The following is a 19,057-nucleotide window of genomic DNA, read 5'->3' on the forward strand; positions in this document are numbered from 1 at the left end:
TCAATAAAATATGTTCATAAAGGTGTGTGGCATTAAATTTATGTTAATTAATTAATAATACCCCTTATTAACTCAGTAAGGTAAATAATAGAATATTTAAACATAAATGTTAATCCCAATTGGTTTTCTAGTCGTTAAATAGGTTTGTCTTGATTTTTAAAAATAAACGCTATGTTTACAGTAATTAATCTCATTTACCTGACAGTTTTGCTTTATTCATATTCATTAGGATGTAAGATTATTCATTTCCTAAGTAAAGATCAGGTCACTGTCAGAAGATTTTCAGTACAATCAATATACTTGCAGTACAGAGAATTAAATTAGATTAATGCTCTATGATAAAGCAAAATTTTATATATATATTTGTGTCATGCTGATATCCTAAACTGCCAAACCATCTTATTACCTTTCTATCTTATTTCAATGACACGGTTTGTTCTGAAGATTTTCTACAATCACTGTTACATATGTTCCACTGAAACTGCATACAAAACATGTCTTCAGTTTATAATTTTTATATTTATTCAATAAATTTCCTGCATTTTATACAATACACCCATGTTTTCTTAGAATACTATCACAAAATATTTTGTACATCAACTGTAAACAGTTGCACTTCAGCAGCAATCATGAAAAATTTGACCAATTGTTAGATTAATATTTTTAAGTACAAGATTTACAAATTATGGAATAAATTTACATAAATTTCTATACAAATAAGGAATTACAATCACAGCCTAGTTTTTTTCACTGTACCAAACAAATGCTATGACTCAAAAAGCAAACCAATTTCATGATGCTTTCGTGATAGCTAAATAGTATTGTAATGTTCACATAACATGTCCCTTACCGTACGCAGAACAAACAATATTAAAAGTTTAAGAGAAGAAATCTTCTTAATCGATTTTCAGTGCACATATCCTTAAGGAAAGTCATTGCATGTTTGTCATTGCTATAGCAAGGTAGCAATCTCCTCGTTAGACTCACCTGTACTTAGATAGGTGAAGCAATAAAGGTTCAGGAAAACTAGGAATTGCACAGTATAATAAAATGCTCCAGTTGCAGACTTTTTAGTCTTGAAGCAGGGGTCCAGAGATGTTGCTCCATCCTTGATTAATGGTTGAACGGGGCAATGGTTCCCATTTTAGCTGGTTTTGAACACTTTAACAAGACACCGGTCTAGAAGGGCTTAGCGAAGGATCTGCCCGTTGGCCAAGCACTTTTTCGATGTGACTGACCTATCGAAGAAAAAAATATATATTTGAGTAAGTATGAAGTTCCAGACAATGAAATAGCACTTTTTATCATAAAAGTTCTAAAATAAAGCTTTATTCTCATGTTCTTTGCAGAGTGCTGATTTCATTTCAATGACTTCAAGTCACTTTAGAAAGTGTACTTATCAGTTTTATGATGTTACCTAAAACTATAAATTGAACGAACAAAAATGACTCTCTCTGCATGATTTCGCATGCTAAAAAGCAATGATGAGAAAATGTATTTATTCTTTGAAGTGACTGCGATTACCCTCTACATAAGTTCATATTAATATCCTTAAATTTTAAATATTACATCACGAAACAGTTTTCTTCGAGATATAAATATGTACATTTAATGTGATTATGCATTTAATCTAAATAAATCTATCAAAATAACATAATTATGAAATATAGTAAATCATTTTATTTAAGATTTTAGTGCTAGATCAAACACCGATGAATTGCTTTAAAAGAGGAATACAAATCAACACAGTTGTTCACAATTATAATTTATAACGCCCATGGAAAAATGTTTCTTTCCTTAGGGGAAAAATTAATATAAATTAATATTATTGAGTGCCAAGAGAATTTCAGATTTTGTCACATCATTCTAATTCAAATCATTCTGTTATAATAACACTGAGAATTAGGCACTGGTAGGGATGTCATAGGAGCCTGTTAACTTTAGTGTTAATTCTTAGGAGAAGTTACGTTTTTGAAAACTGATTTAAACGAGTGTCATCTTTATATCAATATAAATTCAAATGAAGTACATTGTTGGCTCAAATATAAATACAAAACAAAAATGCAATACAAATTTAATTTGTTTTCAAACATAAAAATATTCTAGTAAGCTCATAATTACTCATAATTCATTTTTACAACGAGCATAATTTTGAACAGCTTGGTAATATACTTGTCGTTCAAACCAATCAGCTTCTAACTCCCAGATTTTCAGCAGATGTAGTAGTCTATTATATTATAACACAAAAATTCTCCACTTTTAATAATACAGTCAAAGCCCCTTCTAACGAACCATCGGATATAGCAAGCGAAGCTTTTGATCCGATCCAGTTTAATGCCTTTTTATGCTGCCATAGCGAAATTCTAAGGGTATGGAAATAGAATATAATGAAATATAAGGATATCTTCGATTGAAACTTTTTATATTTTTTGCATTTTTTTTTTTCAGAATTTCTGTAGATATTAACGAAAAAATTATTTACTAACCCTTAAAACCACTCACTTTCAAGATGTTAAAATTCACATTCTTTACAGTGCTTTTCTTTTATATTCAAGCCCACTTTTCTCTGTGTTCTAATCAAAGACTATGCGAAAAGGTGTGACACCCAATCTAGGAGAACGAAAACACAATAATCAAATCTTAGGACACCATATGGCGTTCATTGTGTAAGATGTATATGACCATTAAACCAAAGAATTTGAATTGGGAGCCTATTCATATTCTTTGATTAAACCAAGGAGCGGAAAAGTAGTTTCTTTGATTAAACTGAGAGTGTTTGAGTAGACAGACAGAGGTATGTCTATGGCGAATACCATGATGGAAATTTTCGCTATTCAAGGAAAGAAGAAGGAGTGAAACTTTGAGTTTGGTTTAATCTTTGTGGTTTGGTTAATCTTTAGGGTTATACAATTGATTCGTCTTTTAGAAAAGGAAAATTTTTTATCTTTGTGGAGTCATTAGGATATTTTGAAGCAGGTCACGTGAGAAATATGCAATGCCATCACGGGACTCAAACCTGGTCCTCTCGAATACGCGCCGAGTGTGCTACCTTTACACCTTGAAGGCATGCTGGAAGGAGGGAGAAAATGCTTATATTTTAATCGATTTTTTCCCCCTTCGTTTGCTTATAAATGCTATCCGAGTTATGTCCTCCAAATGGAAATTTTGCATTCTTTAGATCATCTGAAAGACATATATTCTTTAAAAAAGTTATTGAATCTTTCCTCTGTAACCATACATGTCTTAAGTAAAAGTTAACGGTAAATGCGTCAGCATTTTTTGTTATTTGTTTTCACAGAAATATAAAAACACTGTTTTTATATTTTTGTAAGATGATCTACTTTTCTTATCTAATCGTATATAATGAACCACCGGATACAGCGAACAAACTTCCGGTTTCTTGAAGCTCGTTATAGCGGGATTTGACTTTATATTTTTTTTATCCCTTGTAATTTCTGCTGCAGATACTTGGTAGCTAATAGACAGACTTTTCATTCATGTTCATTTGCCAGCTAATTCTTAGCAAACACATTGCGAATGTGATGAGAGCATTGAAGTTCTTAGGTTAGTACACTGACTATGGGAAGACAAAAGCAATCGAATCAGAAGAAAATCGAATAAGGTAAAATATCAATCTATTCGTTTGCTACACTACAAATTAGTGTAGCCAATGCTTTATTCTAGCCAGAAGATGTTTCGATGTTGTGTATTCGCATAATTTTGTGGTTATAACGAAGAATTCCTCCCTATTTTACAAATGTATTTGCGAAAGACAGCGTTTAGTTTATACGCAACAAAAAATCGAAAGCAAAAATGTATACAGAGAGAGTTAAAGAGAGAAATAATATTCCAACAAGATCCCAATGGTTTCTTTATACGTATTCTGAGAAATTTTCAGAAACCCTTTCTATTACAACACAGTTCTACATTTTGAAGAAGATAAATAAAGATGTCTAAATAAAAGAACAGTTTCATTTGAATCTATTGCCGTGATTTTTTAAAAAAGTTAATTATAAAACCCCTTTAGTCTACTTTAAACATATACACTTCCATAATTTTACTTTAAACACTTCTTAAAAGATATTAGGAATTAACCATCTTAGATTTGCTGTTCAAAATGTTAATTTTTTTACGAGAAGCTTAGCTTGTGTTTTCCCCCATAAGTAATTTATTAAAACTTTACTTGTAAGCATAAATTTACGAAGCTTACTATTTCTAGACGTGCTGTAAAATGTTGCTTCAAGTGATTAACATGATAAACGGTATCCATATCCTAAATTAGGTACTACATTTTTACCTCTCTGTGAAAAACTTTGACTGAAGTCAAAAATAAAATAAATGCGTAACGAGCATGTAATGCTTGTTAAAGAGCATAAATTATAGACGAATTTAAACTTTAATACTCATTTCTGCAGTTATAATTTTTTTAAGCCCATTTTGGTATATGGACATACCACGTGACGCAGAGACGTGGAGCTGTGGAATATGCCAATCCCGAAAGAGGCCCACTAGTGGCCGAGTGGGTAAAGTCACAAATCAATAGCAGTTGACGGCATACTCTATTCCCAGTGTTTACACGGGTTTGTTTCGTCAGGTGTTTTTGTAAATACAAACCACTTTTCTCTTAGAAGGAATCCCCTTCCTACAGCAATACGTATCAAAAGCCTTCTTTCCTATAGGTAGATATTCCTCGTGTGGTTTTCCGTAACCAAGTAATCTAACCTAATTCTCGAAACGCAATGACACGCTTCTTCACCAGACTTGGATGCAAACTGGCCCATCGCTCTTTCAGAGTAGAACAAGTATGTTTTTAAAGGGAATTGAGCCTCATTGATGAGTCTAGGTGTATTCTATTCGTAACCGAGTAGTGCTGAGATCTGAGCAGTCTCCTGGATTAATTGGTATAATTAATATTCTTGGTTTGCATAAATGTATGCGCTTACTTCTATAGGGTGAGGTGCTGCGTGTTGTCAGTTATCAAAGAAATTTTCGCCTTAGTAGACTGGTTCTCAATATTTTTTTGTCCTTTCACCATTTCCCACCTTTTTTAAAAACTCGAAAAATACATATAAATTTATTCAAATATAAATTATTTTTAATGGGTTTTGTAAATTAAACAACAAAAAGTATAGAAAGTATTAATAAATGCCAAAACTTGAATAAAAGTAGTTTTTTATATTCATAAGCTAAAATTAAATATATGATAAGTAAATAAAAGTTTGAACGCATTCCCCTTTCCCGAAACTGTAAAATACCCATCTTGTTGAGAACCCTGTCTTAGTACAAAGATTTACAAGGCAAAAGCAAAGTTGCAAAGGTTTCATTGCAACAGAGGGTAGTTCATGAAATTAGCGTTAGTCAATAGTCTCATTTTGTAGCACTCGTAGCTCGGAAAGTACACTCGTGTGCAAAATTAAGAAAATTTCCGAATTATGTCTGTTTTTTACGAAATTACAAAAAGTATTGAACCAGAGTTACTGTTTATGCCACCGAATTATTATGCAAATATTCAGTATCAAATATGTAAGCGTACACGTGCGTGTATGCAAAGCTGTGTTTGTGGAAGGTTTTTTAAGCGCTCGAAAAGTTTTCGGCGATTTGTGGGCTCGTACTCTTGCACGACATTCCCTGTGTTTCTTGCAAAATTGGATAAATTTTATCAGGTAAAATGAGTAGCCGCAAATGTATGGATGACGGAATGCGATGGAGAATAGTCGGCAGATTGAATGCACGCCATTCACAAACGCATGTGGCTACAAAGCTCAATGTGACGCCCTATGTCGTCCGAAATTTGTGCGAACAATTTCAGGAGGTTGGATCCACAATGAGAAGACCTGGATAAAATTGAGCAAGATACACAACGACGAATGAAGATCGTTATTTGGCACTTTCAAAACAGCGATACAAGACTGCTTCAGCTTCGCAGCTCTCACGTAAGCTGTATGCCACCACTGTAACCCGAATTTCACGGTCTACAGATGCCCGAAGACTTCATGAGTGGGGCTCTTTGCCAGAAGATTCGTTGTTTGCGTCCCGCGCACTGCAGCGCTAAAGAGAACGTATTTAGCATGGTGCAGACAACATAAGCCTTGGGCCAGACTTCACTGGAGCACCGTGCATTTTACAGATGAATCGCGATTCGGTCTAGATACTGATTCTCAGCGTACCTGTATCTTCAGAGAGCCTGGATCACGACACCATCCTTTCCTCATCAGAAAAAAGATCATTACGGTAGTAGAAGTTTGAACAGGCATGTTGGACGGCCTCATATACTCGCATATGTTTGATAAAAGCTCCGTGATTGCTATGAGGTATAGAAAGTGAATTGTAGAGTTCTATGTTTGACTTTTCAAGAGCGCAGTTGACCCTAGGTTCCTGTTAATAGACGACAACGCTCGTCCACGTAGGGCTCAGTTGGTCACCGCATTGATTGGCCAGCCATATCTCCTGACCTTAACTCTACAGAACATATTTGGTATACTCTTGGAAGGGTAATTTCATCTCACCGTTCCCCAACCGAAAATCGTTCCGGAATCGAAAACTGCGTTGCTGCAAGAGTAGGATCGATTGCGACAGCGACTTCTCAACTGTCTCCTGTCCAACCTGCCGTCGTGTGACCTGTCTTTCTGCAAGAGGAGGCCATACCCGATATTAGACTCATTTTCAGTTTGATATCATAATGTGGATTTTAGATATCCCTGCACTATCAGCTTTACTGATAATCATGCGTACATAAACTGACTTTAAAATTTCTTTCTCTGTTATAAATGTGTTAACAATACCAAATTCGCATCTGTATATATATGTATATATATCGTCATTGTAAAACGTTGAGCTTTCGAGTAAATAAACATATGTTGTAAGTTTTCAAAGCACAAATATATAATTTATAATATATATCTATGCTATATAAACTTCATATTAATATGCCTTGCATTTGGCATATTTCATATGAAAACTTGCTTTCCGATAATGGTATGGATATGACTGTCAGTTAACCACTGTGATGACTTAATTACATTTTGCTGCTTCAAAATCTGCTTTTGTGTTCCAAATTTGGTTAGGTTATTTTGTTACAGCAAAGCACGGAAGGGCTATCTGTCTGGCGGGAGGGATGCCTTAATGGAGGATTTTCTAAGGAAAACTGAATCGTATTCACGTTAAATAGCTGGAACATACTACATAGTTTTATGTGTTACTGTATTATGAATTGTTCCAAACATATTTCACTGTTAGCTAACATTTAGTTATTCTGCAGTTTTTTTCTAACTTTATTTCTTTCCCACATAAACCCATCTAACAATGTCTTGAAAACATCACTAAACGTTTCCTTTAGTAAAATTACTCTTTCACTGCAAAATTTTTCTCCAAACAAAATTTGCTTTTCGACTTTCATCAGTAAAGTACCTCCTGTGCTGACTCTGAAATGCGGATGTGCACTTGTTTTATACAATGTGCATAAACCTTTTTTGGGGGGAAGAGAGTGGCTTTTAATTTCCATAAATATCGTTTATCCTTAAATTTGCGGCAACAGTTAAAAACAGTGTTTTTTGAATGGTTGGGCTTAACCCATGATATCCCTTTTAAGAAATGAATTAAATAAAATAGGCTTTCAAGGTATGATAACCTTGGTCACTAAACATCTTTTAGTAAAATTATACTAATATTTTTAAAGGGTATTTAGAGTGATAAAAAAACTTTTCTTCTTACAGGCACGATATAAATATTTAAATTCATATATTTTAACTGAAAGATGTTCTTTAGCTAAAATTAGTGTAGTATGGAAAACTCTCTCATCTTATTTAATAAATCTGTATCATTTAATTTAGTAATTAGATACGGTCTACGAACAACCATTCAAAAGATATTTAGTCGTCTAATCTTTAATCTTTTTCAAACACCTTGCACATCTGCAATAATGATTGCATAAATATCTCTTAAGGCCCAAAACAGACAATTTGTGGCCTTATACTTAATAGTACCCATATTTTTAATATTTTCCAGGGAAAAAAGTGTTGTACGTTTTTCTTAATTGCAAGATGAATTTGGGATCTTAGGCAAGAGCATAAACAATAATCAGAGACTGTTTTAAGCATATGACAAATTTCTAATCCTTTTTCAAAAACAGCTTAAACTGAAATCACAGGGGTTAATTTCAAGAACTTTCACTTGATCTTGAGCATTTTTTGAAACTGGGATTGATTCAGTTTTTTAGCTTCACAAGTATAGCACCAAGTAATTTATAATAGGGATAATTTCTATTCTAACAGGGATAATTTCTATCTATCTGAAATTCACGGAAACAGAACTGATGCTTGAGACTACGACTTGCACTTTTCATGTTATGTACGAATGTTTAATGGCATTGGATATTGAAAGTCTGCAATAGCCTGCAGAATAAACTTTGCGTATTTCTCTTGCCTTATCCCATATGTAACACAAATCTTGTGCAGTTTTCCCTAAAACGTCCCTCCCCACAGACATCTGCCCTGTTAAGCATAAAATACTTGTGGACTTAACCTTTGTCATTTAAGGTAATGTAACTAATCCAGTAGTTAGTATCTTATATTAAACGTTGGTAAATCCTTTGGCATATATCTGATATTCCTGACATAAGACTATCTTCATATTTACGCTAGCCTTTCGTAATTAGGATGAACAACTGTAATATGTTTAAAACTGTATGCATTGTACTTCACCATATCAAATCAAACAAATCGCGTATTTTATCAAGAGGTGACAGTAGTTTTGGGGATTATCTATTTTTGGGACCTGGTAAAATGTGTAGTTCAGACAGTTTCATTATGTTTTCATACATTTAATCTCTCACGCCTTCTGTTTTCTAGCGTGTTTGATAGTTGTTTGTCTCATTTTTAGTTCATCGAGACGAGTGATATTTTGAAAAGTGCTTTATAATCTTTAATATGGTGCCTAATAAAAAGTACAACAATTTTTACAGAACAATAAAAACCTATCATACTGTGTATTGTGCAAAATGCAGGAACAGTAGCTTATAAACAACACTTCCACTAAAACATCTCAGACCCTACACACTATTTTGACACAACCTACTGTTTATAATCAAATCAAGTTATAAGAATTTTTAGATAAGCTTCAAAAAAAAAAGTTTGCAAAAGCACAGTTAATGATTTTTAAACATTAATGAAAAAAAATTCGAAAGGAAACTAATTGGCTTATATTCATGCTATAACGGGAAGGTCATTAAAATGACATTTATAACTTTTACTAGTATTGACCGGTTGAAATTCAGATTTATAGCTGTTTCTAGTAATAGCTCAAAATATAAATATTTAACTATTAGATATCCAAAAATTTTAGCATACTATATTGATAAACGTTAGGATATATCTGTAAACATTTTTTCTTCAGTTTTTATTTTTGGCTTATATTAGCTACCTACAGTACGCAGGAGATTTAAGTTTTTGCCTTAATTCAAATTTATGAGAAGCACGTACTCAAAGCTATCTAAAATTTCAACATTCAAATAAATAATTTTGCGCTCAAAATAGGTTCGTATGCAAAGCTATCAAAATTTTTAATGTCATTAATTTCATGAAATAGAAAAATGTATGGTATGAAATAAAATAATAATGGATACAAATGGAAAATTCATGTAGCAAATGGTCTTTCGTAAACTTTATGTCACTTGTGGAATGAAAGGTAAAATTTTTAAACATAATAAATTTATATTTATTTTAATTACAAAGCTCTACATATATTCAATTATTTTTAATTTTTAATATTTTAATTCAAAATTCTATGGCAAAAGCCGCAACAGTGAACTTACTGAATAAACCTACAATGCAGCACACACAAAAAATAAATAAATAAATAAAATGAAATTTTAAAGGTCGAGATAAATTGTAATAAACTGAAGATAAACTCCTATGATTTTTAAAAACTTGTCAGAAGCATGTTCTATTAAATTTTTACATCCAGAAAATATACAATGGTTAATCCATCATAGCAGAAATCACGAGGGCTGTTAACATAAGTGAAGGGGTGTCTTGATATAGGGTTTTCTATAAAGAAAACGCGGAATAGCATATGCTGCCAGCTTGTATTCCGGGATTCAAACCCGGGTCAAAAGACCAGTATTCAGTGGTTTTATCGTATAGGCCATTGGTACTCCCAGAAGAAAAATGTGAAATTTCAGGTATTGTATTGTGATTAACTTGCGATCATTTTCTACACAATATCGCAGCAAGAAGAGCAATAAAAATTTTTAACTTTCTAGAATAAGAACAGGAAACTGATACTTTTCCTCCTTGACTGAGATGCGGGCTTTAATATAAAATACTCTTAAATCTATTCCTAGGAAACTAAGCAAAACTTGTAGTGCAAATATTTTCATACATTGATTTGACGCAAAGGGATGTTTTTACATTTCGCTTTTTCAGAATGTTTGCGCTAAAAACGCGCAACTTGCACATCGCATACCTTTTGTCACCACAAAATACAACTGTGATGTCGCTTCCCTAACTAATCATCATTTTCGCCCTTAATGCACTTTTTTCTTCATCTGAACCTGATTTATGATATCAATAAGCACAGTGCATTGTCATTCATTGTATGCATCTCACAACGTGGTTCGAAATATGTGTTACTTAAATGGAACCACTATTAGTGCTACTTATACTCATGGATATTAACTTTTTCAGAATTTCGCTCTTTCAATCACAGGTTGCTAATGTTAACAGTATTTATTCGCAGGACTGGATGCAGAGAAAAGTATTCATATTTCAAGCAACTTTAATCTCATGTTAACTACGAAAACAAATGGTACTAAGAATGCATTATAACGCTCAATTTCTTAGTTGCTCAGTAAAATTCTAACTTGAAGAAAATAAGTTGATTGTTTGTTTAAGTATACATTTTTATATCAATGCATTGTTTAGACCATTTTTGCCGATTCACGAATGAATGGAAATTAAAGCATTTTTATCCACAGTCATTAATGTGTAACAGTCTTCATTTTATCTATAACCTGTAAAAGTGACCAAGCACTAATTCAGAGAAAATAAAAAATATCCTAAATATAATTTTATTCCTTAAAAATGTATATATAAAATATTGAAAGACGTCGCCATATTATGCTTAGTTATTTACTGTACGCTTGGATGAACAAGGCTAACACTGCTACTTTAAAGCAAAATTGCTTACGTCAGCATATTTAAAGCTATCATGTTAAATTAACGTAAAAAAAGTACAGTAAACTATGTTATCACTTTGTTTTTTAAGAACTTGTTTCTAGTAATAGCTCAAAATATAAATATTTAACCATTAGATATACAAAAATTTTAGCATACTATATTGATAAATGTTAGGATATATCTGTAAACATTTTTTTTTTATTTTTGGCTCCCTACAGTACGCAGGAGATTTAAGTTTTTGCCTTAATTCAAATTTATGAGAAGCACGTACTCAAAGCTATCCAAAATTTCAGCATTAAAATAAATAATTTCGCCCTTAAAACAGGTTCGCATGCAAAGCTATCAAACTTTTTAATGTCATTAATTTCATGAAACAGAAAATTTATGGTATGAAATAAAATAATAATGGATACAAACGGAAAATTCATGTAGCAAAGGGCAAAAGAGAAATACGAACACGTCTTTACACAAAAGCACGCAGAAAACTGAGCATCGAATTCCATTGCATTAAACGTATGAAAATATGTATTTCGATTTCATTAGAATAAGAGTTAATCTTAGTGAACTATAATGGAATTAGTATATAGCAAAATTCGTTTAATTGTGACAATAAAGTTTATTCAGATGTTTAATGACAGCTCCGAAAGTTAAAATATTTAAATAAATTTCTACTGAACTCTTTTGAACACATAACCTGAATCTTCGTTAATTATGTAATTTAATCATCAGAAATTTAAAATGAAAAAAAATGTAATTTCCATTTTACCTGCACGCTTTGTCTTTGGCATTTAAATTTTTTCTAATAAGAATATATTGAATTTAATAAAAAAAAATTAATTTTTCTAAATTTTCTAGTCTAAAATTAAATTTTTCTAAAGCACGCACTTTAATTACTTTCATCTGCATATTATTAGAAATCTAAATTTCACTCAAAGAAGTGAAAACTTACGGACACAGGTTTGTTTACTTTAAAAGTACGGAAGTATTAACTAAAATTATCATAAAAACTTTAATTAGACTGTAAAGGAGTTCTTTGAATTCTTCAGAATTATAGCAAAAATTAACGAAAGGTAATATTAAAAATATTTACCTCTTGCCCTGTGCATGTGTTAGCAACCGAATTAGATGGAGAGGCAATAACCCCCAATGGTTGACGTGGAGCAGGGCTGGTTATGCGAGGTTTCATCAGGGGATGAGACACAGGATGCGATTCCAAAGTGATTTGCAAGTCAACAATATAATCAATCACGTATTGGATTATTTCGAGTTTAGACAATTTTCTATTTCTTGGCATATTTGGAACTATTTCCTTCAGCTTTGCTAAAAGCGCCTGTATCTCATCATGTGTGACATCTTTTTCTGTTCTCGTTCGCTTACTTTTCATCATTTTGTGCTTACTTCGTCTGGCAATCACAGGCATTGAAAATTCTTGTTGATGTTAGACTGGAGGAGAGTTAATGATGCTGTACGGCTGAGGATGAGTCCCAAGTCAACTGATAGGAAATTTTCCTAAGTGTCGTTGCATATTATCACCACCTGGGGGCGGGACAAACGCATGCGCGTTCATGTGGGCGGTGCTAGAAAATATACATCTGGGCTGCAGCTGCCCAATGGGGGATGGCGATGGCATCGCAAAACGTCAATCACCTATGCGATCTTCACTTGATGTTATCGTGGGAATCTGTGCGTTGGTCGCACCCAGATGCAATGCAGAATGACTGGCATCTGTTGAAATCAATGTCTTGGCGACCACTGGTGCCCTCTGGTGACAACGTAAGTAGTGAAATTTTATATCTCTTTATAATGTAAATAAACATTAGAACAGCAGATTGTAGCTTTATCTACTCATCAACAGCTAAACACATTCGTAGCTCAATATATGTTTTCTTATTTGTCTAAAGCGGTAAATATGTTTCAATCCGAATTTTAAGAAAGAAGGAATTTTTATTAAAGTAAAACCAGTAAAAGTTTTAGCAAAATAAATATTCATCTTTCTAAAAACATTATATGGTGCCAATGGACATAAAAAAACATAAAATGAATAGTCAAATTAAAATTAGATTTGCCAATTACTTTAATTAATGATGTAAATTGTATCTGTAAAGTACAATCTTAAAAAATATGTTAAATGTTTTATTTGTCATTATTTTAAATCTAAAATTAAATTCCTTTTTCCAGTTAAACTAACCTCAAATATAATGCTTTTATAAAAATGTGAAATGATGTTAAATAGCTATCTAAAATATTAAGACGGTTTAGAATAATATTACCATTACGAACAAATTTTATAGAGGCTGATATAACTCTATAGAAATTTCTATAGAGCTCCGTAGGCATTTCTGCAGAGTTCTGTCACCCTGTATAAAAATATTTTTTAAAGGTAATTTTACAGTTAAGAAAATCTTTGTGTATCATTTCAGTATTAAGACAAATGATTAGTCCACAACGTGCATTAATTAGAGTTCAGATCTCAAATGCTTAATTCTCTTCCTGTTAGATGACACTTAACCAGTGCCATCTCGTGTATCAAAGACATTTTTTTTCAAACGTATTTTTAAGCAGAATTTGCTAATTAAACTGAAACTAATTTCACTATTTTTCTATAGTTTAATACGTAAATGCACGATATACACTTATAAATATAGAGATTGAATAACTGGGGGGATTAACCTTTCGTAAATTTTGTTACAGTAATTTACGTCATTTCTTACATAGCTGTCGTCTAAGATTTAGCTTCTACAAAATTCTTTTGCTATTTTTTAATGTCTAAAGTATCGATATAGTTTTCTATCGATATGTTGACATGTTTAATAACTTACAAAAAGATTTTGAGAACAAATGATATTTTTGTTTGTTTCGCTTTGTAAATCTCTTTTCCCCGGAAGCTTAAAGTTAAATAAATTCGCAATATTATACCAGTTCTTTGAAAATGTTCCAGATATTTTTCTTTTTTAACATATAGGTGAAAACATCTTAAGGATACATACCTTGCATGCATACATATATATACATATACAGTCAGATAGGTAGGTAGATAGATAGATACAAAATTGAAGAATATTTAGCGTTTAAGGAAATATTAAATCTGAAGAATGTTTAAACGTTTTCCCTCATATTGCTTTCAATCCGTGCCTTCCTGTTAGATAAATTGCCACTTTTCATTGATAAATATTCTTTCACCATATGTATATGTGTAAAGAAAAATTTCAAGGTGGTTACATAGAAGGTGCATGAAGATTTAGTCCCGCGGAAATGTAACTAGAAGCACAGGGGTAAATGAGAGAAAAATGTGTTGATTACCATATTGAATGTCCAGAATTTAATTAAGTTTTTGGTTTAAAAAATTTACTCTTACTCTTCTCTAAAAGTGTTTTTTTTGGGGGGGGTGTAAGTACATGTGTCATAAACATTATATAAGAACAGGGCCGGCGCCAGTGTATGTGCAACCGTTGCGGCCGCACCGGGCGCCAGAATTTTGGATTCGCGGCAAAAGTCTAGGGTGGGTCCTGTAAAATAATTACATAACAAAAATTCATTTTGAAATGAGCCCAGTTTAGAAACATTTATTATAAGTATTTTACTATTTTTAGGCTAGAAACTCGGAAATAACCGAATTCAGAATGAGGCTTAGTTTTGCATAAATTTTTGTAAGTATTTTCATGAACTTGCATCACTTCTATCTCCCTTTGTATTTTGAACGACTTTAAATTCTTCATTGCACTGTTTGCTGAAAAGAACTGCATTTTAAAAGCTTAAACTTGGTTAAAGTCTTACTTATGCATTGATTCATTTAATTCAATAATAAGTAAGCAAAATTCTCTGCACAGTATTCACCAGTGACCAGATAAGTGTTGAGCTTGGCTTCAAGTACCAGCAAACGGGCTGGTTGCATGAGAGTTTTCGTAGTTTTCCTCATATTCAAAATAAATGTGAGCCTGTTTCCTTTAAAATGTCCTTCACGGATGCACCCCTGCTCTTAGACATAGAACCTTCGAACACTTTGAGATAATCTACATAATCCATCCAATCTTCTGGAGACTGTACATTGTAAAAGTAATCACAACGTGTATAAGCTTTCACAAGTATTATAGTTTAATTTTAATAAACTAATTATAGGTAATAAATAATGACATTACATAATTAATACATCCCACTGCAATAATAATGCTGAGGCAATAATTACACATGATTATATTACAAAGTGGACATATCAAAGTGACAAAATTGTAAATTTCAGTTCGGTTTGTATTAGCTTATTTAATACGGCAATACCTAAGCGATAGGCAAAGGGATGTTATCGTGGAAGAATTTTTAACGGGAAACTGGATAGTCTTCACATCACAGATGGCAAACACTACGAAAACTCCCATGCGCTCCCAGGGTTCTCCAGCGGCCTAGCGGTAAAGCCGCTGGACACTGTAGTTCAATCCGTGGTACGAATCCCGGCGAACGAGCTGGCTGCATGGGTATTTTTGTGGTTTTTCCCATGCGTAACGTGTATACGAGCCAGTTTCCTGTAGAAAGTCCTCCGGACCTTAGGGAATAAGGAAGCCGCCAAATATGCTAAAGAAGCAGCAAGCAATCAAAACTCTAGTCCAACTATCATCCCATTCCTTAAATCCCAGATTAAAAAATCATTAAATGAGATAATGATTAAAAGATGGGGTATTCCCATCTTTGGCAAAACGCACAACAAGGCAGAAGAGCCTTTAGATTTATCCCAAGCATCAAAGAGAAGAACAATAGCATTAACCCTTACATAAAATGGTATATTACTGGACATGACCCCTTCCCTACATGTTTCTATGAAAGAAACATCTCTGAAAGTGACACATCTGAGATAGGAGCGATTCAGAACACTACATTTTTACTGTCCCTTAACAGAGGAACTACATCTTAGAAAACCAACTCAGTACTTGGTTCCGTTTTTAAAGTATGACACAGCAAATAAGCACCTTCGAATAAAAATACAAAAAATAATCGAGTTCTTAGCAGCTAAAGGACAAGAGTTATGTGCTCCCATGTAACACAATCCCTCCCACACAATCCCTAACTAGTTATACTATAACTAGCGAAAAGTACTATAGCGCAAATGGTCCGCAGAACTTTGTATGTGAAATTAAGTACTTGTTCTATCATAAAATAAATTAAAAATTCAAATTAATGTAACTGCACTACAGCATGCATATTAATAACAGTGATATGGTAAATATAATTAATTTGGTAGAATTTTTATCATATGAACTTTGGCAAACTACGAGATTGCAACAAAATAATGCTAATACGAACTCTATGTAATTATATACTATATATAAAAGGAATTCCTCGCAAGAAACGTAAGCATCACGAAACTGACTGAAACAGCTGTAGAACTACAACCCACAAAATACTGAATCAAACAAACACGTGAACAACCATATTAACCATATTCCATATGATTTAACAATATGCAACAAATTTGTAACTACCATGTAAAATCAGTTGTATCACCATGTTGAAGTAATATTCATGTACCACCATGCATAATGTAACTTTTAATAGATGTAAATGTATATATGAAGCGACATGCGAACGAACCCCTAATGCACCGCTGGTAGTGGTAGGGCCCGCGGTGTAGCGTGAGGCGGGCATCTTCTGTTCCAAGCTAGGCTATTCGGAAAAGTTAGTAGGAAAGGACAACACTTGGATCACCTGTTGGTATATATCTGGTGTCCCCCTACTTTTACCTATACCTATAAAAGCATCCTTTCCTTAGGCAGATTCCCCTCGAGTGCTTTGGCATCATTAAATAAATCAAACCTATGCAGCCAGTTCGATCGCACAGATCTGAACCAGTATTTAGTGGACTAGAAGAGAAACACGCTAATGTGACAATCAAAATCGTAAAAACAACCTTGTATTTAGCGTAGGTATAATGAAACACTCAATCGATTTCGAGGGCAGCTAAAGGTCCCTCCTCATCAGGAGAAAGAAATACCTAGAAAGAAGAAAATAAAGGAGAAGGAGTCACAGAAACACGTGGTCCTTATTAGCACTGCACGTGGTTATAACTAGATTTTTAATCAGAGTTGCACTGTCCGCCTACTTTTACTGATAATCTAGATGGCGTTACCTCCTCGCGTTTGGTACTACCAAAGAGTATAAAAATCCGTTCAGTGGTTGCTTTCCATTATTTGAAGTTCAGATTTTGAGCGTAAGGTGCATTTGCCCCTCGCTCCCTATTTTAACTTCGCTAATTTTTTCATGCTCGATCAGATAGCCTGGCTCAGTAAAAGTAGGCGGTCAGTGCAACTCTGATTAAAAATCTAGTTATAACCACGTGCAGTGCTGATAAGGACCACGTGTTTCTGTGACTCCTACTCCTTTATTTTCTTCTTTCTAGGTATTTCTTTCTCCTGATGAGGAGGGACCTTTAGCTGCCCTCGAAATCGATTGAGTGTTTCATTATACCTACGCTAAATACAAGGTTGTTTTTACGATTTTGACAGTATTTAGTGATTTGTTAACAATATCGGCCCTGTGTACATTGCAATGGTATGACACTTGGCATTATTCCTATTTCTGAATATAATCAAAGCCAAAGTAGTAATGGTGATGGCGGAGCCCACAAATCATATATCTGTCGATATCTAAGCATTAAACTTGTTCAAACCTGCTTTGAATTACCACTCATGAAGAGATACGTTGAAGTAAAGTGGGTAATTGTTTCTCTGTTGTTAATATTTTATTGCCTTAAATGTTCTTTCAAGTTTTTCCATCTACAGTAAAGTTTTACTGTACGAATGTGTCAAATATTACTTTTATTTACCGACTTGAAGAAACTCATTTTTTTTTATTACAGTTTATCTTAATGGTATAAAGACAGGGCCGGAGCTAGACTTTATACCGCTCGGTGCAATGATTGAGGCTCCGAAACCCGCCGCGTGTCCCTAAATTAAAAATAAATAAATAAATAAAAATTCTGCTCCTAGTAATCTGGTTGCACCGGATATTAGCCTTTTCTGCGAAATTTCATACCAGCATAGCTGGTTTAATATATAAAGAGCTGAAGGTACATAAAATATATATGATTTCATACAGAGTATAATCCATAAAAATTCCTTACTTATCATAACTTCATTCCAGAGCATCATAGCAGAAATAAAATAATACTGTCTTTATTATATAAACAAAATAGCAGTTCAATAATATGTGTAACTATACTACAGATTAAAGCAAACAAAATGACACTGAAACCTCAAAAAGCAAAGACGTTAGTCATGATATTAAAGGATGGCCGAAATAGTTTACAATGATTATGCGATTTGCCGTTATTACCATAGCCATTGAAATGTCTATTACAGATTTTATTTTCTCTGTTTGTCTATTTCATTTATATGGGATCAGATGCAATATATATTTCGCCATCACTGTAAAGTCCACTGTTGTTCCAGAAAAAAAAAAAAAAAAAAAGAGGTCAAAGACTGAAAACATGTCCTGTCTTAAAACAGAATTCATTTCCTGCGTGAAGCCATAGAAATTCTCAATGAACTCCCATGCAGAATGCTTAAGATTACAAGATTTAACAAATAATCCCTTAACAATTAACTATCTAACACAATAAATGCCTGTAAGTAATTTCTTTGCAAAGACATGATATTAATAATTTCGTCATTAGCTTTATTTAATTTCAATAATTATATCTTCTTACATTTGTAGCCACGATAGATAGAATGCATATGAAATATTCTTCGGATATAAATAGCAAGATACTCCTCAAAGCTTTAAAATGCTAGAAATTCAAGATCTTCGATATGATTTAAACTAAAAAGGCACATTTCCTTTTGAAAGACTGATCTGTCTCTATCGAAACCATGTTATTCTGCTCATGTGAACTGTAGTTC

At 33.1% G+C, this 19,057-nt stretch overlaps 1 protein-coding gene and 1 long non-coding RNA gene across 2 annotated transcripts in view; one reads left to right on the forward strand and one right to left on the reverse strand.

Annotated features, from left to right (window-relative positions):
* Positions 1 to 499: 499 nt before the first annotated feature.
* Positions 500 to 12,736, reverse strand: LOC118184578 (uncharacterized). Its single transcript, XM_035354284.2, has 2 exons — positions 12,265 to 12,736; positions 500 to 1,238 (listed from the first exon to the last, which is right to left on the reverse strand). Exons 1-2 carry the CDS (start codon positions 12,592 to 12,594, stop codon positions 1,164 to 1,166), a joined length of 405 nt encoding a protein of 134 aa, XP_035210175.1. The 5' UTR covers positions 12,595 to 12,736; the 3' UTR covers positions 500 to 1,163.
* A 55-nt stretch (positions 12,737 to 12,791) lies between these two features.
* Positions 12,792 to 19,057, forward strand: part of LOC146993160 (uncharacterized) — a 30,579-nt gene continuing 24,313 nt past the window's right edge. The window contains exon 1 of the long non-coding RNA XR_015038390.1: positions 12,792 to 12,947. This is a non-coding gene — a long non-coding RNA (uncharacterized LOC146993160). The remainder of the gene's footprint in view (positions 12,948 to 19,057) is intronic.

This window comes from Stegodyphus dumicola, chromosome X1 (genome assembly GCF_044657685.1).
Source record: "Stegodyphus dumicola isolate Sdum_Otavi_A_Nest chromosome X1, ASM4465768v1".
NCBI classification, from domain to species: Eukaryota; Metazoa; Arthropoda; class Arachnida; order Araneae; family Eresidae; genus Stegodyphus; species Stegodyphus dumicola.

Coding starts and splice junctions, on each gene's coding strand:
- LOC118184578 (XM_035354284.2), bottom strand. CDS start 12,594: ATGCCTGTGATTGCCAGACGAAGTAAGCACAAAATGATGAAAAGTAAG. Junction 1,239..12,264: donor ACACATGCACAGGGCAAGAG/GTAAATATTTTT, acceptor TTTCTTCGATAG/GTCAGTCACATCGAAAAAGT.